This window comes from Parambassis ranga, chromosome 1, assembly GCF_900634625.1.
Source record: "Parambassis ranga chromosome 1, fParRan2.1, whole genome shotgun sequence".
Lineage (NCBI taxonomy): Eukaryota > Metazoa > Chordata > Actinopteri > Ambassidae > Parambassis > Parambassis ranga.
In genome coordinates this window covers 12,634,865-12,659,661 of record NC_041022.1, presented here as the reverse complement: position 1 = coordinate 12,659,661, position 24,797 = coordinate 12,634,865, and the positions used below count along the sequence as shown (strand labels likewise).

At 40.8% G+C, this 24,797-nt stretch overlaps 1 protein-coding gene across 1 annotated transcript in view; it reads left to right on the top strand.

Moving 5' to 3' along the window:
• The window catches only part of grin2bb (glutamate receptor, ionotropic, N-methyl D-aspartate 2B, genome duplicate b), a 55,896-nt gene that overhangs the window by 23,829 nt on the left and 7,270 nt on the right, over positions 1-24,797 (top strand). The window contains exons 2-12 of the mRNA XM_028405336.1: positions 46-189; positions 1,428-1,698; positions 3,861-4,053; positions 12,172-12,286; positions 12,435-12,640; positions 13,927-14,098; positions 15,733-15,886; positions 16,919-17,044; positions 18,277-18,506; positions 19,271-19,431; positions 20,780-20,967. Of these exons, the coding sequence (XP_028261137.1) occupies positions 46-189; positions 1,428-1,698; positions 3,861-4,053; positions 12,172-12,286; positions 12,435-12,640; positions 13,927-14,098; positions 15,733-15,886; positions 16,919-17,044; positions 18,277-18,506; positions 19,271-19,431; positions 20,780-20,967 (1,960 nt within the window). The remainder of the gene's footprint in view (positions 1-45; positions 190-1,427; positions 1,699-3,860; positions 4,054-12,171; positions 12,287-12,434; positions 12,641-13,926; positions 14,099-15,732; positions 15,887-16,918; positions 17,045-18,276; positions 18,507-19,270; positions 19,432-20,779; positions 20,968-24,797) is intronic.

Sequence of the window (24,797 nt, the reverse complement as noted above, 5' to 3'; positions counted from 1 at the left end):
CTCATGACCTTGTTTGCTGATTGGCTGTGTGTCTCTGGTTTCCAGGACGACCACTCCATGTTTTTCCAGTTTGGGCCGTCCATCGAGCAGCAGGCCTCCGTCATGTTGAACATTATGGAGGAGTATGACTGGTACATCTTCTCCATTGTTACAACTTACTACCCCGGGTATCAAGACTTTGTCAACAAGGTAAACAATCACACTCCAATAGAGACATACAAGTAATATATACCAGTATACCATCGGGTAAAATATATATAATGCCAGAAACACAAGCAGGAGTATAATCTGTAATGATGAATGTCTTCTTTTGATAAGAACTGACTTCAGGATACTTGTTATAAAGCGATGTGCCAGCTTTCTTAGCTGTGGCTTTAAATGACGGATTCACTTTTGCTCCAAGTCGCAGGCGAATTAGATATTTTTACTTTTGTTTTGTACATGTTATCTTTTTAGTTTTCTTTCATTTTTTTCAAGTTCATTTTATATCAGTTGATGGAATGATCCTAACAATTTGAGGACATGATTGTCTGGTTTTAAGCCATAATTTCAAGCTTTTAAAAATGATAAGGTTTGGCAGTGTCTGATATAAGTGGGCAGCTAGTTCCATTTTCTGATTGTTGTAATGGGAAAAGGCAGATTGGCTGAACATGTCCCTTTGAATGCAGCCGCTCACTAAAGCTTCAGGCTCCTTATCTCCAGGCCTGAGAACAGAGATCCTGAATAGCTTTGAACATCTGACATCTAAAAACAATTTTAAAATATTATTTAAAGCCAGTTGATCACATTTTTTTTAAAAAACGTCTCTCCTTAGAACAAACCTAAAGTAAACAAAGAAAAAAAACAAAAAGGACACATGAATGTGAAGGTCATCAGCCTGTTCATATTTGTGCAGCCAGTTATTCAGCTTCATGAATTTTATTCTCCTGTCCATAAAAGTTTTATTTTTCTTCCTCCAAGACAAAAATATACTACACACAGTGTGTTTTTTTTTGCCTGTTGTTCAACTTACATAACTCCCTTTGAATTGATTTCCTTGAGGATCAGTTATTATTCTCTGACCCTGAAACTCAAAACAAAAATATTTCTTTCATCTAAATGCCATATATAAGTCAGAGATCCACAAATACACATTTAGAGACAGTCCCAGGATCACTACTTGCTGCACTGCTCTTTTATCTATTAAAACTGTGCTGTTGTTTTCTGGGTTAACAGGTGTATAAGAGGATATAGCTAAGATTTGGGGGAAGAGATTACCTAGTCTCATTCTTGTTATATTTCTTCTATCCAAGAGATGTGTAAAGACAAACTGTTTGGCAGTCTGGGAGCTGGAGGAGGAGACATCAGTTATGTTCCAATATCTCTCCTTCACAGCTCCACTTTATCTGTTCAGCCTACACTTTTTCATCTCCCTCTTTCCCACCCAGGTCCGCAGCACTATCGAGAACAGCTTTGTGGGCTGGGAGCTAGAAGAAGTCCTCCTACTGGACATGTCAGTGGATGATGGAGACTTAAAAATCCAGAACCAGCTAAAGAAACTGCAGAGTCCTGTCATTCTCCTCTACTGCACAAAAGAGGAGTCGACCACGATTTTTGAGGTGGCACATTCTGTAGGCCTCACGGGTTACGGCTACACCTGGATTGTGCCCTCGCTGGTGGCTGGTGATGCAGACCATGTTCCCTCTGTCTTCCCTACAGGTACACCCAAAACACTTTATATTTTTTTTTAAATAAAAAAACATAAAAACATCTAATTATAAACAACAGAGGATGCTTGTTGAGCCTCTCACGCCAAATTAATTGTGATGTTTTGTTTTTATTCATGGTGTTTAAAAATGATGATAATTTTTTGTAAAGCCCCCCACTTCCTGTTGCATTTGACAGATATGATTTGCAGCAATGAGGCCTGGAGCATCAGTCACAGCTTTATATAAGGTGTAGCATTGTTACCCTCTCACTACATCTATTGCATGTCTGTCCTTCCCAGAAGAGGGGTCCCTCATGTTGCTCTTTCTGATGTTTTTGGCTGTTCTTTTTTGGTGGAGTGTGTGCCTTTTATGTGCCTTATTCTGGGAGTGTCTGTAATTGAATGCAATCTAATCAATAACCTGTAGCTTTCACAGTGTACGGAACCCCACCAACATCTGGCCTTTGTCTTAAATAGGAAATAGGAAATCTGAATTTATAATTTATTTTAAATGCCTCTAGATAGTCTCACTTGTCACATAGGGATGATGAGGTACCTCTTGAAGTAACGTCACAGTGCAGCATGAGAACTCTGCTGGTGCTGAATGTTGTAGATGAGGTGAAACAACTGAGAAAAACATGGGCGAAGTCTAGTGCCAATGGGAGATGTTTGCCTTCTCTTACATGATTAACCTTGTAAAAGACTTTTTCAAACCACCCCCAAAAGTAATGCTTATCCATGGGATAAACCCAGGTCTTCAAGGTGTCTGAAAAGTCCATCACCACCTCCTGATGCCTGGCAGTAATGGAGACATGACACCTGGGTGGATACACTAATTTTCACCCCCTTTCTAACTCTAACTCTAATGCTATGAGGCTGATGTCGCCTCTGTCAGTAACATTCTGCTCTCCATGTCAGTCTTAAATTCTGCTCATCTCAGTTCAGGCAGAGCTCCATTACTTTGCTTAGTTTGTGTTGATTTTGAAGAGAACAGGATAACTAGCCTTCATGTTGTTTGCAGATCTGTTTACTAATCCTGATTTCGCATTTGCACAGATGATCTTGACCCTAACCTACATGTACAATGTGGTAAATTTGGAGTAAAAGTAGTTAAGAGTTGATCTGTATGTGTTGTCAATAAAAATAAGTGTAGTTAGAGGGGTAAAGTTCACACTCCTTATTGAAAGAGACACTAAAATCTGTATTGCTGTGATTTGTATTAAAAAAACATGAATGGAAGTGGGGGTACAATGACTGCTTGACTCCACTATTTTTGCACAGGACACATACTAATTTTTGATAATTGTAATTGTAACTTTTCCAGCATTACATGTTTATAAATGTACATGTGGAAAGCTTCACTTTTAAATTGAGCTGTAATACTAGTTTGAGCTGTAGCCTCAGTGGAGTCCATCATTAGCTGAATTCCCAGTGATGCTTTGAAAATATTTCTCCAGGGTTTCAGGTCATTTTGCAGTGACTCTCCCAAGAACCCTTCCACTCACTGAGCATGTTTGAAGTTGTTGTTTTCCAACTACACATTTACTGCATTTCCCTTTTCCTCAGCAGGTGAAATAAATGTAATTCTAAGATGTGAAATCAGTAGAAACACCAGGGCTGCCTGAAAATGCAGGTTCTCCTTTTTCCGATACATTTACGGTGCAGGTTTGAAATGTGAATGCGTAATCCGAACCAGCCATAGACAATGACCTGAAAATGCACTTGTTTATGCGTGTAAGACATGGATTTTGACGTCTGATAGTCAGCAGTTCCTCATGCTTGAAAAGCCAAGCATGACAAAACTAGCTGAGCGGCGACCACATTCTCCACTGATGCTCCACTGATGCTCATATTTTTTCTGCCATGTTTTTAACCTGTATGAGCATTTCTTTCAGTAACTAGTGACACTCAGAATATTATAGATACTGTTACACTATTAATTATCTCTGTTTCTGTCACATTACAGCTGCCTTTTTTATGCTATTTTCCCCCTCGAGTTGTTTTTCACGGTACTCTGCTTATTTGTATCCTCACTCACTTTTCTTCTCCGTCTGTGTCTTTCTCTCTCTCCTTTTCATGCTTTCTATCTCCATCTTTCTCCACCTTTTTTTCTACTTCTTCCTTTTCTGTCCTCTTTCCATACCCCCCCCTTCTGACTTTATCCCTCTCCCAGGGCTTATCTCAGTGTCATATGACGAATGGGACTACAACATCGAGGCCAGGGTACGTGATGCAGTGGCTGTCATTGCCACGGCAACCTCCACCATGATACTGGACCGAGGGCCTCATACCCTGCTGAAGTCAAGTTGCCTCGGGACACCTGACAAAAAGAGCGCCAACACTGGCCACTCCAAGGAGATACTGAAGTGAGTCAATGCATCAAGTCAATGTATAAATTATAGCAATGAAAACTATCACCAGCCAGCAGAACTACACCCAATAATACTAATCTTCCAGCCACAGATAACTAAGTATTGTGTTTAGTGAAGTTATAGGTTACTTCAAAATAATATCTGTTCATGGTGGAACTGCAGTTATTTCAGCTGATGACTTTGAGTTTACTGTCACATGGCAGGCTGCTTAGGCTCCAAAAGCAATTTAAACCCCACAGAACATTATGTGCAAACACCAAACTTTTATGTACTTCACAATAAGCTAACATTTTTGCAGCCTGATAGCACATCTCTGTTCTTGCTAGAATCCCTTGTCGATGCTGTGGTTTCACGCACCATTGTTAGCCTCTTTAGACTAGCAGGGAACTTAAGTTAAAGCCACAACACAAGACACCTTATCAGAAAACCTTCAAAACTCCACTGCAAGCAAGGTTTCCATAGTTTTTTAAATTTATTAATATCAGAATGTGAATTGTACCATGTGTAGCAGTTTTTCATGTCATCATTTTGTTTCTTATATACGTTACTGTAAATGGGGCACTGCTCTAACTATGGTGGTGAAACCTGCTAGCATGATTTTAGGCAAAAAGCAGGTTGCTTAGCAGGGTGGGAAATAATAAAAATGTTTGGATAAAGCTGTCAAATCCTCCTCATGATAAACAGGTCTGCTTTTACATCACACTTTCAGCACAGGCTGTTTTTTTGCCAGCACTACATAAAAAACCTGTGCTTTTGAATAACTATTGTGTTGAGTTTGAGCTGCAGATCAGGCAAGAAGATCTTCTTGGCTGAGTAAAACATAGCAAATGAAAAAGTAATGAGTCATATTCACCTAGTTTTGTAAGCTTTGAAATGTATTTCCATGCAGAAAATGAGCAGGGGTTTGTGCAGAATGCAAAGAGATGGGCTGAAAAAGACTTGAGACGAAAGCAACTGAAAAAATAGATTATTAATAAATAAAGTAGTAAAATAAATCTAGCAAAGTTATGACCACACGTGTGCAGTGCAACATAGACTACAAATATGCAAAGGCATTAATAATACAGACAGATCCTCGAGCAGAGCTGGAATTTGTTTTACCAGCCAATAAATACATGAGAGAGACATGAAGGTTCAGATTTACACTCTCTCTCTATCACTTATCTTTATCTTAACCCACAGCTATCTTTAAACCAAAACATCCTTTTTTCCCCTTCCTCTGAGCTTGTTTTGCTTATTTTGGGCACATTACAGAACAAGAAAGAGCATCGATATTCAATAATTAATCCTCATTTAACTTCATAGGGCATGCTTTTACTCTTTACATTGATCAGTGAGTCCACAGCTAATTAAATGCTTGGGGACAACCAATTTCATTAATCACAATTAATGAAAAAAAAAGAGAACAGAACAGGGTTGGGGTGACCATTAACACATGGGAACACACATGTGTTGGTGTAACGTGACATTTAAATCCTCTTTAGGGCTTAAGCTAATAAAAGCGTAGAACTACTGATGCTATCCCTTATTATAAATACAGTTTATTAGCCTTACAGAACTCTGTGCCAGGCTGCCTCTCATCATCACCCCCCGCCCCCAAATATCTTCTCTGTTTTGTTTGGTTTTCTGTGTCAGTCTGAATTTGAGGAATGTGAAGAAATGGCAAAATATTATGCAACCTCTCCTGCCACTACTGCATTAATCTCCACATTGAGGTTGATGTATTGCTGCAAGTTTTTTTAGGTCTTGTCTTTACCCTTGTTTCTGTTTTTAATATCAGGATCACTTATGTGTGCCATCTAGCATTCAGCCACCAACAGGGACTAAGATAACAATAGCACCACAGCCATGAATATTTCAGTCCCCGAAGGACACTATCAGACACAGGGTTAGCTCTCAATCATCCTTCAGGCACACACACGGGATGCTACTTTGCTGTACATGTGTATGTGTGTGAGTTTGTGTGTGTGCAGATGAGTGTGTGTTTTCCAACCATTCCATTTTCTCCATATGACAGAGTGAAGGTAGCGAATTTGGATCGGTGGGTCTTGATGGTGACTCCAGGGGCTAGCAAAGGCTAAAGTAGACACACACACACACATACACACACAGAGACAACACATAATTCCACCTATTCCATGCCCTCGTCCCCAGATACAAAAGCAATAATAAGGCCATATGTCTCGGCGTGGTCCTGTATGGCTACAGGCCACAGTGGGCTGCATGCACGCTGGATTAGCATGCCATCCTGTCAGTGTTGATGGACGGAGATGGGAGACCCCAGTGAGTCACACACTCTCTTTGTTTAGGGGCTGCTTGACCTTAGTGGGCGGGCACACGCGTACACACACATATGCAAATACATGCATACAACTCAAGCAACTCACATGCTCTGACACAAATAACCAAACACGCACATACACAAAGAGCTCTAGAGGCCATCCATTGTTTCCTGCCTGACAGAAAGGACAGAAACACTGGGATAATGAGAAAATGTGCTCCAAGTGGTTTTGGATGAGGCACTAAGGGGCTTATTTGTGTGTATGTGTGTATGCGTTGGCAGAAAAAGCATGTTTTTTTGTTTTACTGCTGTTTGTTGGTTGTGCATGTGCACTGAAAACACTGCACATGTAAGATGTAAGAGATAATAATATTTTCTGTGAGTTTTCTTCATTACAGTCAAACAGTCAAAAGACATTTGTGTCTTGATGTGTAAGTGCGTGCTGCTTGTAGTTCGCCTTCTCATGCGCACAGGGTGAGCATGTGACTGTCATCTTATTTCACCTTAAAAGTAGTTTGTCCTGCAGCAGGAGAGTGGTATTATTGAATTTCTTAATGGGCACAATAAAAGTGTCTGTCTAATAAATCCTGTGTTTATTACATGGTGAGCAGGCTGTTCTGTTCTGCTTCTGGGCAACTAGAGCACAAATGACCGTCTCTTTCTATTGAACCTTTCCTTGCTGAAGTGAGTTACAGCATCAGTTGACATAGTTCAGTCACCTGCTCTTTGTGTCACTCAGTACTTGTTTTTTCGTCACTGTTCTTTTGTTAACTCCTCTGCTCTTCTTCTTTGGCTCGCTCTGTGATGCTCATACAGCTGCCCATTTTCTCCAAGAAGGCTGTTTTAACAGTGTGAAGCTCAACTATTTATCTATTATTATCCCTCCTACTTTTAGATTTTTTTCCCCACAAAAACTGTTGATCCTGCTTTGGTGTATATATATATATACTCTTACACACCAACCACCAACATATATATATATATATATATATATATATGTTGGTGTGTAAGAGTAGAATTACTTACAGTATGTTCAGCTTTGCTGTAAGAGATTTTGAAATGCTGTAGAAATAACCAATCAATATTTCATATGACCTTTTGCCTATTGGAAATGTTCACTTATTGGATCAGTGAACACTGGCACATGTTTTCTATCACTGTATGTGCTCTGTTTTTAGAACCAGGTGTGACAACTGATTGTCTACATGGTCTTGGTATCACTAAATGGCAACTTTGACATTTCTTTTTACTTATTAATCAACATTAATTTGTTGTGGATTATGTTTGGTGTAAGATATTAATGCTAACAAAGTATTTATATTTTAGACCTTAGGTTTTAGTATAACTCGTCTAGTCTATCCTATAGTCTGTCCCACTTCTCGCTCTTTTGAATCTAGTCTTTTTGGGTGAGGCGGAGAAGCTCTGCAGAAAGGAACATTCTGTCATCACACCTACCGCATAACCTCGAGCCACTAAATATCTGTTACACAAATATTAATCAGGAGGAATGTAGTTGTTGGACATTTCCCCTCTTGTGTTCAGATTTGTTGGCTCTTTATATTTTATGCTAAGAGCACATTCTTCTCATTTGCTTTATTTTGAAAAATACATCTTGAGCGTGCAGCGCAAAATTTTCAGACAGTGGAAGGTCATTGTCCTCGCCTCTTTGCCCTCCTTCACATTTTAAATGAAAGAGCGCTCTCTCTGATACATGCTGCCTCTCTAAAGACTCCACAGGTATCTGTCTGATGTCTCCTGCTCTACAGGGGTCTGCATGTGCCCAGATCACATGGAGCTCCTGTAGACTTACTTATTAAAGGCTGCAGCTCAAAGAAGCTCTGCCATCTCTCCTGTGTGCAGTCCACTCACATCACTCAGTGTGTGTATTTATGCTGTCAAAGCAGGGCCACTAGCACTAAATGACTCTATAAATAAGCAATGGAATTATTTGAGGAATTTTTTAATTTTGAATTTTTGAACTCGAATCTAAAAAAAAAAAAAGTGAAGAATTCAGAAAGTATTTCATTAGTGTAAACTTCTAGCAATTGGGAATGGCAGCCGACTCCAGATTTAATAAAAAACCTGCTGGCATACTTGATATTCAGCTGATACAAAATGTTAAATTACGGTACGTGCTGAAGACGACTACATGCTGCTCATGTACGTTATTAAGAATTATAAAGAGTTCTAATAAAGAGTTATTATTAGACAATGAATTATTTACAGCCAGGCTTAACATGCAAATGTGTATCATTGTCTTATTTTAGACTTTTGTTCTGCAGTCTCACATAATTGTGATGTACAAATTGTGATTACTAAAGGTTGTGCTGAGAATGTCGGCTGGTGTGGAGATGGGGTTGGGTGGGTGACTGAGAGGTGGACAGGCAATGGAGAGGCAGAGTGCAGACACTGACTGGAGAGTTGTGTGAAGCTGAAGAAGCAGTCTGACAGGTAGTTTCTGTCTCATCGGCCAGAAGCTTCCACATCAGGTTTTTAAGTGTCACCTTGTTCAGCTAAATTTCAGGTAACGAAGTATAATGCAGGACTTACAGAGAAAAAAAGAGTTATATTTAATTGTACTGTAGTGTGGTTGTATTTTTGCAATCAAGGAGTCGGCTCATCTCCTATTTGTTCTACACACACTCATCCGGCTGTGACCTGAAAATGTTTTGTCTTTTAATTACATCATAATCATACAAATCCCCCTGATGAAAACCTGTTGCCAACCCTTTCTAATTTGTTCTAGAGCACACCTCAAGTGGCACTGCTCTTACACCACAATCTTCTTCTGCATTACCATAATTTACCATATACTCTAGTTGTCCAGTCTCCTCACACAGCCACTGCTCCCACCCTACAGGACTTATACTGTGTAGTACAACATTATCAGTAAGAGGCAGGCCTTCTGCAAATTATGAGTCATCCACCAAAACCTGGTACAGTATGTGTGTGTGTGTATGTGTGTGCACACGCTTTTTTTACACTGGCAGCAGAGATGTATATTTTTACATCCCTGCATTGCTGCGACACTGGAGGAGCGTGTTCTGCCTCACACAGAGTTAAAAGAAAAAATTCAAAAGTGTTAAATGGCTCTGAAAGAAGATATCTGATTGTGTCCATGTCATTGATGAGTCATTGTCTCTGTAACCAAAAAATAAATTCCTCTCACAGCCAGTGATTAGCTGGGGAACAGTTGGTGAGCAGGGTGCAGACAAGCACTGCATATGGCTGTGATGAAGCCGCATGAGGTTCTGTTGGTAGCTCATACCAGTAGTTTTAATGTTTTTTTCCCTCTCTTTTTCCACCAGAGTCAGAGGGGAGTTCTGACATGAAGAGGGATCAAATAGCACATAAAAGCTACATCAATAGTACAGGGCTACAAAATGATAAATAGAGCAGCCTCCTCTGAAAATTCACAGCATGCATCAGTCTTTGTAAAGGCGCAGGTTAATGTACGGGCAGATGAATCCTATTGATGTGCAATTTGACGTGCTACTCAGAGGTTAGATGGAGAGATTGATCTGAAAGTGAAAGACAGCGTGAGGGGAAGTGGGTAAACACTCAGGTTTAGACTGAAAAATACTCCTTTCTCTCTTTCACCCAGCCTCTCTTGGGTGAGATTACTGTTCCCATGGCAACGCAGCTGATTGCATGAAAATTGCTTGTGGGTGCCATGGTAACACATTACATTACATTATTCTGTGTTAAGAGCCTCACTCCATCCTTATGTTGCAGTTTTTTTTCTTTTTTTGTCTTACCCATGTGACGACACATGCCACATGCACTTTCGGGGCGGCTGCTGGTCACATGGGTTGTCATGGTGTCGGTGTGGCAACAAGTTGGACCTCCACCCACGCCGCCTTGATCTTTTCTTGGGCGCCTATTCAAACATTCTTAGGAGGCTAATCCCATGTTACACGCGCATTACAGCACTTGTAGTGTGCAAGGCAGCCGGTTTGCAGCAATAGGCATTTCATGGAGGCTTGAGTCACATTATTGACTTGCTCAAAGCCTACTTTGGGCTCTGTGTGTGTATGTGAGGTGGGATAAAAATATAGTTGAAGACATTAGAGATAGAGGTACTGAATGTTCTTGTGGGAGGTACTTGTGATAAAATCTTGGGCAAGTTTCAGGCCCATTGCTCATCTGTTGCCTGCATTTTATTCACTTGTGAATAGATTTGTTGTCTTGTTTTTCACACTGTTTACTTGGTTGGAGATGGTGGGTAAAATGTCCCTTCTTTAAAAGTCCACACACACACACAGCTTCTTACTCCTTACATTTAGACAAGATATTTATTTCTCCGTTGGATTGTTTCAGAGGCTGAGCGTCTCCATGGTGATGGCAGCCCACAGATCAGGACAAGGAAGAGTAAGGGAAGGAGGCGGCAAAGAGAGAGAGAGAGGGAGAGATGATTCCAGCTTATCTGCCACTGCTGTACACTTGTTGACATAAATATAGGCTATGCTGATATGTATTCATGCAGGCGGTTAATACACTCTCCTCTCCCTTGTTGCTCTTCCACCTCCCAGCTCTGGTTTCTTGTTCTCTCTCTTTACCCTCCTTGCTTTTACTTACTCTCCACACCCGCCCTGTACTCCTTCTGTATTCTTTCTCTGAGGCACCATATGTTTCTAACTGGGTCACCTTTGTTGTCTTGGTCAGGAGCGTGAATCAAATATCAAGGTTACTACTGCTACTGATAAATTATAACAATAAGATGAAGACTCAAGTTAAACAAGTAAAAAATCTAATAGTATACAACATGTCCATTTATATCAACAGAAGATTGTAATATTTTACAGCTATAACACTGACATGTTATCCTGCATAAAAATATCTATCAGGACATTTTTAGTATTTCACAGCCATAACTGATGCAGCTTGTGCAACTGAAATGTTTTTATATTTATAAAAATGGTCTTAAACTCACAGTAAAATAGTCTGCTGATATCTGTACAAATGTTTCGAACAGCTTGTACTCTGTGAACAGTGTTGGTCATGTTGGGTTGCAACTTTTTAAGCTGTGCTAATCATTAATGATAGAAAAACTATACTATAACTATAAGTTCAGCTGTGGCTGTGAGAAACTTGTAGTTAGTTTACCGTTTTCATTAAACAGCAATGTAACAACTAACATACAACTAACAACTGACCAACTGGCCAACTTAAAGTAATAACTGTACTGGACAGAGCATCCGTGATATCACCCATAGGTTTCTTAAGAGCTGTTTTGAGAGTCTTTGGGAGGTTCCGACTGACCGCAAACTTACAGTCAGTGTAAACTTCCAGAAGTAGAGCACAAGTGGAGGTGAGGCAGGCAGGCAGTCACCAGGATGCTCGCGCTATGAGTCATGTGTTAGAGAACCAGATGTTTCTTTAGAAGCTGAAATGACCTGAGGGAGAGTAAATATGAAATGAGAAAATTCATCAGACAAGATATTTAAAAAACCTGCTTGTGTACCTATGCTAGTGTTGTGTTATCTCTTTGTTGTTGAAAAAAAAACACCTTTGCACCATTGTGCTCAAGCACAAAGTGGCAGATTTAGCATTAAAATATCAAGATGAGCACTGCCAAAGAATCAAGGACAGAAATACACAGCATAACAAATAATGCAATGATGGGCAATCATGTATTGCAGTTTATACTAAGAACTAAATAATCACATTCCATTCTTGTGTCATATATGTATAGATGTTTATATGTAGACGGTGCGGGGCCTCTAGAAATTTTTGTAAAATGACAAACCCTGGTTTAGTCCAAAATAAACATGCAGAGAAGAAGCTCCCAGTGTTGCTTGATATTTGTAACTCAATTTTCTCATTTTCAGGTACATCATGAATGTGACATTTGAAGGTCGAAACCTGTCATTTAGTGAAGAAGGCCACCAGATGTTTCCTAAGCTGGTCATCATTCTTCTAGACAAAGACAGACAGTGGGATAGGGTAAAATCCTCTCCTCTCCTCTCCCCTTGATGTATTCTCTGTGATGTGTGTGTCACTTTTTCCCGTTTGGAGAGTCTTCCTGCCACTTGAAGTACCTGTTACAGTAAGCCTGTATATCACACAGCCCTTCTCCCACTCACTCATGCAGGTTGGCAAGTGGGAGAGAGGCTCTCTGACGATGAGGTACCATGTGTGGCCTCGCTTTGAGCTGTACTCAGGAGCAGAGGAGCGGGAGGACCACCTGTCCATCGTGACTCTGGAGGAGGCGCCATTTGTCATTGTGGAGGACGTGGACCCGCTCAGCGGGACCTGCATGAGAAACACTGTGCCATGCCGAAAACAACTCAAACTCAGGTGAGACACCTGTACAGCTGCATCTGTAGTTAACAGAATATTATGCAAATGGTGATTATAATTTAAGGGAACAAGTGACTTACTGCTATAATTAGACATGGGCACAGATGCCTGATTACAGCCTTAAATTATTTTACATTTCCTTGAATTTTTATTTGGCTTCTTATTTTCCTATTTTCCCATGCTTACTCTGTGTCCTTGAGTCATTTTACTGCTGCTAACTAGATCATTGTCTTGGATTCTGTCCCTGTTTTCCTGCCTCCCCTTTCTCTTTACTCTGACCCTCTTGCTATCTGGTTCTCCTTGGATTGCGATAATGAATTTTCTTCATTGGCCTCCTTTTCTATCACCGGCATACCTGAAATCTCCTGAGAGCGTAGCTCAGTGTTTTTATTGACAGATCTTTCACCATGTACCCAGCTCTTCTCCCTCTGCCTCTTCCTTCACTGCCTCACATACAGCCAACAACATGCTTCAGAGGATTTGTATCATGGATCTGTGTAGACTTGTTTTTGTATGCACAAAAGCTGAAATATATGGACACAGAGTAAGACAGATAAACAGCTGTGTTCACTTTACTTCCTGTTACACATTTAATCTTAGTAATCACGCAGGGTTTTTCACTTTCATGAGCTGAATTTATAATCATACAGCAGTGATAAATAGAGGTGAAAACAAAACACTTAAACAAACACATTTGTCCTTGGTCTGGCACTGGCAACATCCGCTAACTGTGCCAAAGCTACCATTGTGATGTCCCTCACAGCTGTAATGCACCTGTATTTGCTTTGAGCCAAAACAACATCACTGACTGACGCACAGTTTGATTCAATGTTTGACTTGGTGTGTGTTATTCTTAGGACTGTATTTCTGTATCATTTGGATGCTAGGGTAAAACATGTTCTTAGAATTGTGAAGGTTAATGAGCTCTCCACAGTAGCATTGTTAATATTTAGACCTCCTGCATAAAACATAATGATGTGCTGGAAAAAAGCAAACAAAGTCACTGAAATCACAGCAGACCTCATTATTTTAAAGTGTCCATTTTTGAGGAAAAGTGATTTCTGGTTTCTGCTTCAACTGACAATTATTTTAATGAATCATTCTCATTAAAGTCTTAAATTCAATTTTCCAGCACCTTATTTATATATGTGATTTGGTCTCCTCTCAATTGATCTAATAGTTGCCAGCTACTTGATATTTAATAAAAAATACCCTCAGCATTTCCAGGTTTTTATGAACCTGAACTCAGCTTAAACATTTTCTCCTGTTTTTCCTTCTGCCAGTAATCAAACAGGAGATTCAGGGATTTACATCAAGCGCTGCTGCAAAGGTTTTTGTATCGACATCCTGAAGAAGATTGCCAAGAACGTCAAGTTCACTTACGACCTCTATCTGGTCACCAATGGCAAACATGGCAAGAAGGTTAACGGGACATGGAATGGCCTGGTTGGAGAGGTGAGGACATTATTCTCCTTCCAACAGTTTTTAATAAATAACCAGCTCTCATACTGCTGCACTGATCTGTAGTGGCCAGATGGTTTTTTTACTCAGCAGAGAATGGTAGAAGTCATTCTGACAACTTTATCCAAGCACCAGTAGAAAAAAAGCATCATCTGTAAGCAGCGTGAAAACACCCACAACGACAGTTTGGTCGATTTCATACAGACCTGCTGGCACATCAGCTGATTGTGGATTTCACAGCTGGCAGCACAATGCAGTAAAAGGCTGGAAATGTTGCAACACAACTGTTATTGAAGCATCAGAGTGACACCATAATGCAGTATACTCAAAATAAAATTACATTTTTGTGCCTTTCTCCGACTTCCATCAGAACCGGTGTAGTGTACCAGCGTAACTGCAGGTCTGTTTATCCCATTTTGCTCATGACCGAAGATGGTTTGCCACTGGGGCTGAGCAGTCTTCCTGTTGGCCTTTTGTATAGAGCTGTAACACTTTATAATCACAAAATGTAATAAAAAAGATATATACTTCAGTATCTATTAATTTGTAATGAAAAAAACAGTTTTGATTCAATTTATGTACTGTTGTTTCTTGTTTTGTTTCCTCTTGCTCATCACTGAGTTTGTATTATAATTTACAATATAGGGCGCAGGCTAAACTACTGTTGGGTGCTCATATTTAAGGACTAAATAAAATGTCAAAATATTTCCCATTCTGTGGGTTTCTCACGGTCTCTGTCATGCCATCTAGCACTTGTTCGCCACAACCTGCCCTGAGGGGGAGCTGTGATCAGCGCCACCAATCCTCAGGAGGACACAATGAGGTTCCTAATCAGAGATGGAGAATGGAGAAGACATGGAGGGAAAGAGAGAGCAATTGAAAGGGTGAAGTAGAGAGAAGGAGAAAGCTGCCTTAGGGAAAGACCCACATCTCTCCTGTACACATTAGACATCCAGCACAATGCAGCCATCATAAATCAATATGATGTCCAACTTAATTGATTATATCAGTGAATTAATGATTTTATTATCGTAAGAACATAGATCAGTGAAGTCTCATATATAAAATCACTGCAGATTGTGGTGAAAAATTCCCAAGGTGCATGTTGGCATAAAGGCAATGCTATGCAAATGTGCAGTGCATGCATGCATGGATTCATTAGTCCACGTCCTTAAATGCCTAAGCAAGCAGCTAATGATTTAATTTGAATGAGGAAAAAAACGGGACAACAGAGCAGAAACCAGAATGAGAAGGGGGGGGGGGGGGCGGCAGGCCATCGTGAAAAAGTGTGACAAAGAGAAAAACAGTGCGTAGAATTCCTGCTCACTCTGACATACATATCCCTTATTAACACAGCCCTGTGTGCTCTTTTTTATTTATGGCCCGAGGCTCCAGAAAACTTAGGGCTAAATATACCTGAAAGCACTCACAGGGAGGCTGAGTTAGTGGGGAGTCAAATGCTGACCCAGTGAAAGACTGATCTACTTTTCCTCCCTCTTTACTGTACAGGAAGAGCCTGGTAATCATTTAGCAGAGATGGATTTGCTGTTTTTCAACAGAGAGTGTTCAGCTCTGAGTCTTAATGTTTCCCCTCTGTCTCTGTGTGTCTGTCTTTGGGTCACCTACAGGTGGTGGTGAAGAAAGCCCATATGGCAGTGGGCTCACTCACCATCAATGAAGAGAGGTCGGAGGTCATTGACTTCTCTGTGCCCTTCATTGAGACGGGAATCAGTGTCATGGTCTCCCGCAGCAACGGAACCGTCTCCCCTTCTGCCTTTCTAGGTGAGGAGAAACACACCTGGTGTTTCTGGCAGATGTGTGATACATTCAAAAAAGCTTACATGCATGAACACACTCATATGTTATTATAGATGCACATTCACACACTGAGACACAAGTGGGTTTATCTGTGCTGAACAGTGTGTTTTGGCACACACTTTTGGTGTTTTTTTCTTAAGACTTGAATTACCTGTTGCATTTAAATCACAATCGGATTCCATGTTAGTTGTTAGTAGTAGTGTGCAGCTTCTCAATATATGAGGCTTCCTGCAAGATTTAAAACAGCTTGTAGAGTTATTTTATTCAGTCAAGCTGAGTTTAAAATGTATTGTTTACAGTCACAGTCTCAAAGCCCCTTTGTGTTTCATCAGCCAAACAATTGTAATTTGTGTTTTGCACAAGCTTGAGACAGTTCTGATATACAGAACATTACTCTGAATCTGAATAATTTTTTCATTTACACAAATGTTAAAAAACATTACACCTTTGCTTCTCGTGGGTTGTTTGCATGCCAGCTCATAAAAAGAAATGTCAGTGCAAAAAGCAATTGTTCAGTTAAAGTAAGAAGGGTTTGACTTCATTTAGTCCTCAAGACTTTGAGAAGTGGAACATGAAAGTTGGAACATTTACAGCTGCAGATTTGATTAAGATGCCATCAGTGCTTCAGAACAGCTGTCTTATGACAGCAGTGCTATAGTGTTTGTCACAGGCTTCATTCTTGGTAAAAAAAAATGGCAAGGCAAAGAACTTGGACTGGACACTGAAACATGTTCCCATTTCAGCTGTCCATTCACACCTACCCACATTCCACTCAGTGGTTCTCTTGAGAAATACTTGAACGTGTTCACAGATACAATCCTAATATGTGTTAAGCACACAGTCCATAGTGTCATCTTGATACCAGGGGGTGATTTTAGAATTTTGTTTAAATTACTTAATGAACTTCCTCTTTGTCTTTCCACATTTTCTCCCCTTTTCAATCCCTTTGTATCCTAATGCTCTTCCCTCCTCCTCCTCCTCCTGTCTCTGTTGTAGAGCCCTTCAGCGCTGATGTCTGGGTGATGATGTTTGTGATGTTGCTGATCGTGTCAGCTGTGGCAGTGTTTGTGTTTGAGTACTTTAGCCCGGTGGGTTACAATCGCTGTCTGGCAGACGGGCGAGGTGAGACGACACACACACCTCCAACAAGCACACACACATACACACAAACCTGTACCCAGTCAATCCAAGCTGCAAAAAAGTAACAAAGAGGTACATTTTCAGGCTGTGCTAAAACGAACAGCTAGGTGGAACGTTTTGTTACCATGAATGCACCATTTAAGCAGAGCCCTCCAGGTGCTAAATTACTTTGACGATCCCTTTCTGAATGAAAGCAGCTCTGGGACTTTCTACTTGATGTCTTTGACTACATCTACAGTCACTTAAGCTCTTTCACTAATGAAAAGGATCATTGACAGGAACCAGATAGGTGATCTTAAGTATTCTTAGAATCCTTGTCTGAACAAAGCATCCTCTGTTCTTGCATCTTTTTTACTCTCAGATATTACACAGCTGTTACACCACCACTGTCAGGGTTGTAAAACCAATGAATACACTTAAAAGGATCTATTACCGTCCATTGAAAATATGTCTGTGTGTGTGTGATGGTATGGAACGGCACCACAGCACTGAATCAAATGCAGTTCCAGCAGGCCGTTCAAATCAATTTGCCCATCAAAATCAATGGCTCATATTCAATTCAATTTCTTTTCTCTCTTTTATACAGTGCACCCTGCGCTGTTTGACTCTGAGGATTGCATTTAGCTGCCACAAAGGCAGCGACTCCAGATAACATTACAAAGTGTTATATTGCTACTCATAGCCTTTTTTATCAGGGACCAGAGAGGATGAAATGGCTTGGAGTTATGCTTCCTACACTACTGTTTTCTGAATGTCTTATTGCAGAGCAACAGCGTGGTTTAATCGCTGGGTTTTGTAAGGTTGTTGTGCTATACTGCCGCTCCAGCTGTATTATAATTGTAGCCTGCTGTGAGCCCATCTCCCCCCTCCCTTCGCCATCTTTGATGCCATTGAGCTACAGTAGGTAGTGTTTCCTTCCTGCCACCTTGTCATAGTGCAATAGTGGTAGGTGGAACAACAGTCTGCAACAGTAGGCTGTCACTGCAGTGGCTGGAACAGCACATGTGGACTGCACGGCACATCCAGCATCACTGACAAACTAAAGGATGGAAATACATCTACTGTACGCTCTCTTCTGGCCAGCTATCAAAAATCCCCTGCAATGTGGTTAAGAGGAAATGCAGATAAACTGAAGTATTACCTGGAATCTATGAAACTGATTGTCATCTTTGTTTGCACACGTTTTCATTTACTGCTGTTGTTCTGTCTTTCAGAGCCTGGCGGTCCCTCCTTCACCATTGGTAAGGCCGTCTGGCTGCTATGGGGTCTGGTGTTCAACAACTCTGTCCCAGTGCAGAACCCCAAAGGTACCACCAGTAAGATCATGGTGTCAGTGTGGGCCTTCTTTGCTGTCATCTTCCTGGCCTCCTACACTGCCAACCTGGCTGCCTTCATGATCCAGGAGGAGTATGTCGACCAGGTGTCGGGTCTGTCAGACAAAAAGGTGTGAATTCAAGGCAGTTGTGGGGTGGAGGTGCAGGTGTGTGAAAGTACATTATCAGGAGCAGTGTGAGAGCAAATCTATAGGATTTATGGCTTCTAAATTATTTTTTAACCTCTTCTTTAATGCACTCTCATGTGTTTTTGTGAAGAACTTTATAAAAATGTTACCAATTTTCAACAATTTATTATCTCATGATGAAAATGGCTGTGATGCATTACTAGAGCACTGCCTGTTAGTTTGCCTTTACTTTTGCTTTTACACTGTCCAAGTGTGACTGAGACTAAATTAGAACTGAAGCAATCAGCTGAACACCAGAAAATGAGTTTCTAATTGATTTAATGATTAAAAGTAATTTTTCATGTAAAATGTTCTTTCCTCCAGTTTCTTCTTACTTTGTACTCTAAACCTTTGTTATCCTATTACTGTAAAAACCTGTAAAAGGTTTGAAGAATTATGATTTTTTAATCAAGCAAACAGTTAATCAATAAACTGAGAAATGTATCTGATTATTGAAACCAATCATTTGTTGCTGCTCTAGTCCTTTCAACATTTTCTTTCTTTCAACTTTATCTACTGTACAGTGTGCTTGTCTAAATGTGTCTGTGTATATCTATTGAGTACAACTTTCTAAGCATAGTCCTGTGCTCCTGCTTAACAGTGCATTAAAGGCTATTTGATGCGGCTCAGTACCTTTTCCACACTAACGAGCACTCTGTCATTTTTCTCTGTTTTTCTTTCTTTTTTTCCAAAACCTGCCACCACAGTTTCAGAAGCCGAATGAATTCTCACCTCCATTCCGGTTTGGCACAGTGCCCAATGGGAGTACAGAGCGCAACATCCGCAACAACTACCGGGACATGCACACCTACATGACCAGCTTCCACCAGAAGAATGTAGATGAAGCCTTGTACAGTCTGAAGACTGGGTGAGGAGGAGAGAGATAGAGAGACAGATGGGGGATGGAAGGAGGAAGTTTAAAAGGATTTCAGCAGGGAGAAAACAGACAATGTTATAGAGCTGTGAGGTCCTGTCCTGATGCAATACAGGGAAAAGATGATGAAGGAATATAAGGAGAGTAAGACAGAGGAAGAGCGAGCATTCTGGGCGATGTGGGTGGGCAGCCAGTAGAGCTGCACATATATACGCCTGCCACAGGCACCCAGAATAGCAGCGTGCCCTGTGGTGGCTCTAAAAAAGTAGCTAATATCTCACTTTCCTTGTCACTCTTTCTCTCTCCCTGTCTTCAAATGTTTTCATCAGCCACCGCTGAACAAATAAGAATGCAAAGCAGTGATGTACCTCTGAGGATAGCCACACTTGAGAAGATTCATTCATTGCAGTTTGACAAAAAAAATCTACACAAGGTTCAACTCACTTGTTGTTTCCATCACATACTTCTGAATGTAGTTGCTCAGTTGTCATGGAGAAGTTTAGGTTTTAATTACACACCTTAGCTTGCATGGAGACACCTAATCTATCTCTATGACAACCGAGCAACTAAAAATAGAAGAAACTCAGAATAGAATAAAATAGAATAGTTCTTGATGGTGTCCAAAATCACTCCCTTCCTGGTTCACTACACTTACTAACCAACTTTTTTATTTTTGAGTCCTAAAAAAATCACACAAAATAAAGCATGCATAGCATGGCAGTGGGACAGGTGTGTGTCAGGGGTCTGAGAGGCTAGTAGCACAATCTGCAGGTACCTTGACCCCAGTCTGACCACCGCACATGCTGAAGATGGTCAGAGTGGGAGTTCCAAACTGTCTCAGCTGAGGCTCAGTGAAGACAAGTGGAAAAATGTTACATAAGGACCTAAATGTGTCATTAGGTTAAGGATATAGGGCAGTTATTTTTTCAAGTTTCAATAAAAATAGATTTGCTATTTATCACTAATTATTGCTCAAATAAAGACAGGGAGCTCAAATGGTACATTTTCAGTTAATTAATTTCAATTAAATGTTAAGCTAGCATAACCCAGAGTGTGTAGTTAGCGCACAGCAGGCCAGCTCAACATACAAAAATGTGAAAAGATATCAAATATTAAAAAAAATCCAGTAATGAAATTCTAAATTGTATTGCATGTGAATGAGCATTCATTACATTACATACGTTCAGTGCTCTGTTTCTGTGACTGCATTCGAGGAAACTAACTAGGAGTTACAAGGAAAATGGAAGTGACTTTGGACAGTGTCATTACACAGAATAAGTACAGGTAGCTTCATGATGTGTTTTTGAAAGTATTGTCCTCATAATACACTTTCAATCCACAGCAAACTAGATGCCTTCATCTATGATGCTGCAGTGCTAAACTACATGGCTGGCAGAGACGAGGGCTGTAAGCTGGTCACCATAGGGAGCGGCAAAGTGTTCGCCTCCACTGGCTATGGCATCGCCATCCAGAAGGACTCAGGCTGGAAACGAGCTGTGGATCTGGCCATCCTCATGCTGTTTGGAGACGGTGAGCGCTTCGATGTTGTTTATACTTAAATGGAGAGTTCTAGGTATTCTAGAATTTGCATAAGAGAGTGGGACAATACGTCTTAAGTGTTTGGATGTAGAATCACGTATAATCATCATTATACTTAGCAGGAGACAAACCTTTCACAATGTAGAAGGATATAAGAAGTGGTGCTCACATTAAAGGCAAACCTGCTTCAGTTTTGATTGTCCAATAATTATTCAGGTTGAGCATTATAGAATGCAGCCATGCTCTCAGGTTAGAGTCATCATAGTGGCTGTCAAGGAGCTGTGACTCAGAGTGACGCCGGTGTTTGTATGGTGACAACCCGAAAAGCTGCTGGTGGGAGCCAGCAGTCAGATGAACCCTCCTGGGCCTCCTGAGATTACAGTTTACACAGTATAGTCCTGAATCAACAGCAAGATACAAGCAGGCCTGAAAGGCTGCATCTGCTGGAGAAGATTGTTTGTTTGATAGCTCAGGAGGTTCTGGCAGCACTCAGTGAAGGGTGATTTGGCAGGAATAGGAAACCAACCAACCTGAGCAGAGAGTTAGAGGGAACACTGATGCTGGAATCTTAGGATAGTCTTCTGATGTTGGATTGGCATGATTGACGCATTTCTTCAGTGTAACATGGACATGGGCCAATTTTTAGTTATATTTTGATCTGCACCAGATTGACACATGAAAGTAAAGTATGGTCACTGACATCCTGTTGGATGATGTCATAAGGTTTCAGGGCATAAAGATCCACTGAGTACTGAAAATGGTTACCAAAGCAGGCCATAGAGTGTACCTGGGCACAGACTTACCTTGTTCCTGGACACCATTGATATGCAGCGCTCAGTTGATTGCCTCTGTTTTAGCTGCTGGCTCTGTCTGTCTCAAGGCTGTGTAGCAATTTCTTCAGAGTGCAGGTGCTTGCGGCATTATTGTTTACAGTTCACTGATTTTAGGGGAAAAGAAAGAATGTAAAGTTTTTCAGCTTTTTAAAACTTGGCTCTGGCATTGTTCTCTTTGAGCAAGTAGCTTTTCTACTACAGCCATCTTACAGGTCTCCACACTGCTGAAGTCACAGGCTGCTAAGCTGCCACCTCTTCGTCTGCTTGCTTCTGTTGACCCTCATTTAAAATGCACTGACCATGACAGTAGAAACAGATAGCCATAAAGCTCCGTCTTTTAAAACCACCACATTTTTCTAATTATTCACCACTTCCTCTGGTGGATAGGTGGTGTGCAGGGAGGACAGGACTCGGCTACATTACACATTTGTTTTTGTTATGTTATGGTGGCAGGTGACCATACTGTGTGAACATGTATATGGATCAAGCCGAATTGTGGGCCTGTGCCCCATATGTGTTTAGTGACTACAGTTGTAGTATAAACACTGTCTAATACGTATGCACCACAGAGCAATGCTCTCAGTTTCTAGGTCGGGTTCTGTTTTGAGCCCCAGCTGCTGTATTGTGATTTGGGTAGTGACTGAAAGAAGCCAGCAGGGTGTCTGGCGTCTCTCTGACAGAATGATGAGTGAACTGACCCACAGAGGGCCTCCGTATTGCGCTGCTGCCTCTTTATCATGAAAGGATTGTGCCAGGTCAGGTGCTCTGAGGGGTGCAGCTCTTTTCATACAAGATGTCAGTACAGACAACTGACAGGAGCCCTTACTTAGAAATCATAATTGATGCAATAGACGGCCATCTATATACATGACAAACACACACCAGTGTCAAAGTGTCAGTGTGTTTTGTCTGCTGTGACACACACTTATTGAACAGGCAGTAAAAAAAATTCTTATACTTGAACTTTAACTGGTAATGCCTAATAAAATCAAACTTGTTTAAGTTAATAACGTCTAGTTTTACGTCTGTAAAGTGGTCCTAAGCAGCAGTAAAGTTATCACCACTGTAAAAATGGTGACCACTGAGCTGCATCATCTTGGAGGCAACCATCTTAGGGTGCCAGGTGAACAGGGTGAGAGTTAAATCTGTGTTCCTGGATGTCAGCCATCACCACTTGTGGGCTGGAGCATTGAACACCGAATCTTCTTGACTATTCCCTGCAGCTGTCTCAGAGATCAGTGTAGTAGGTGCTTTATAATAATGTGACCCTTTTTCGGGTAGTGCAACAGCAGTGCTCCGGTTGCACTCGCCTGCTTGGAAATTGCTACACAGTAGTTGGATGGATATGGTTTGGCATATCCACTCCTGCACCTGTCTAAAAATAATGCATTCTAATGCAGAGGTAGTTCTGCATTAAATTGTTCATAAAGGCCAGTTCAGGGTTTGTCCAAACTGTTAAAGAGACCCTGATACATTTGCAAGCATCATATACACTTATACTGTATTCCAGAGTATCTTCTAGTATGAACAGGCATGTTGGCTTCTACAGAAGGAACTGAGCTCTTTTTGTGAAACAGTGACTAAGAGAAGCTGACCTTTACATTTACCACCACTCTTGGTTTTTGCAGCACTTCTACATTTTACATCTTAGAAAGGCTACATTTAAAAGAACAACTGTTCCTGATGTGAGGCTTTGCCTTTGGAGAATACACCTACAGTAACACTCCACATCTAGAGAGAGCATGTCCCCCATGTTGCTCACTACCTGCCAGATCATATACTCTACTACACACTGACACATGCGCACGCACACACACAGATGGTGGCCTTCGAGGTGCTATCACTTTCCATTTGGGTGTGTGCAATGGATAAAGAGGTCAGTGCAGAGAGAACAGTCACCTTGTATCAGATCTTTAGGAGCTGGATTGACTCAGACCTCAACAAACACACTGCTGCAGACCTTTTGAGTGATGTACACTAAAGTGCCAGTGTGTGCCTGTGATAGGTTTGTGGCTGTGCGCATGCTGGAGTGTGTGTTTCCCAAAGATCAGACATGTCTGCACACATTTACAAAATGGAAGTACAGCCTCATTGTTCTGTCAGCTGTATACATGAGGCCAACATATCAGACCTTACTTCTCATTACTGGATTGTCTCACTGTCAGCCCTCATACTGTAGTCCAGGTGAGTAGCTCAGACTCATCAGTGTTTTGCTCACATCTGTCATGTCACATCAGAGTCAAGATGAGAACATATTAAGCTACATGTACAGAGGAAAAGAATCAAAACAACAGAAAGCTAAAGGGCACAAACACACAAAGAACATATACACTTTCAGAGAGAAACGAGGAGATTAGAAGGATGAGATATGAAGGATATGAATGTAAGGGGGATAAAAACAGTAGGGTTTAGTTCCATTATAGACTCTGCCTATTGATCTTCGTCTTCTTCTTAGCTTGGTTCACATCATTGGGTGTAATACAAACACATACCTGGTGATTTATTAGCTCTAAGCCTTCATGTAGGAGAGCCTTATGTCTCTGTCTCTCAAATCAACATGCCAGTGAGAAGAATCAATCATGCTGGAGCTGATCGTCTGTCAGCAACCAATCAAATTTGAGGCAGTTTTAAATAGAACTAATGATTTTTTAGTTTTTATTGTAGAATGTGTTAAATGAGATATTCACAGGCTTTCATCTGAAAGCAGGTACATTTGCAGTCATGCACCATTTTGATCTTGAACTTGTTCAAAGCAGACATCTTGATCACACCACAGTGTCTGCTCAGTGGAGGTGTAGTGGCTGTACGTTTCCATGTTGGATTCTTAATGAATTCCTGTTAGATGGGAATTACTTTTGATTATGTGACTGGGATAAAAGAAAAAAAAATGACAGCACTAGGTTGGATGAAAGTCAGATTTGTAACACACAGAGATGTCATACAGATATACAACAAACATTAGTCAACTAATCACCTTACAGCCTAATA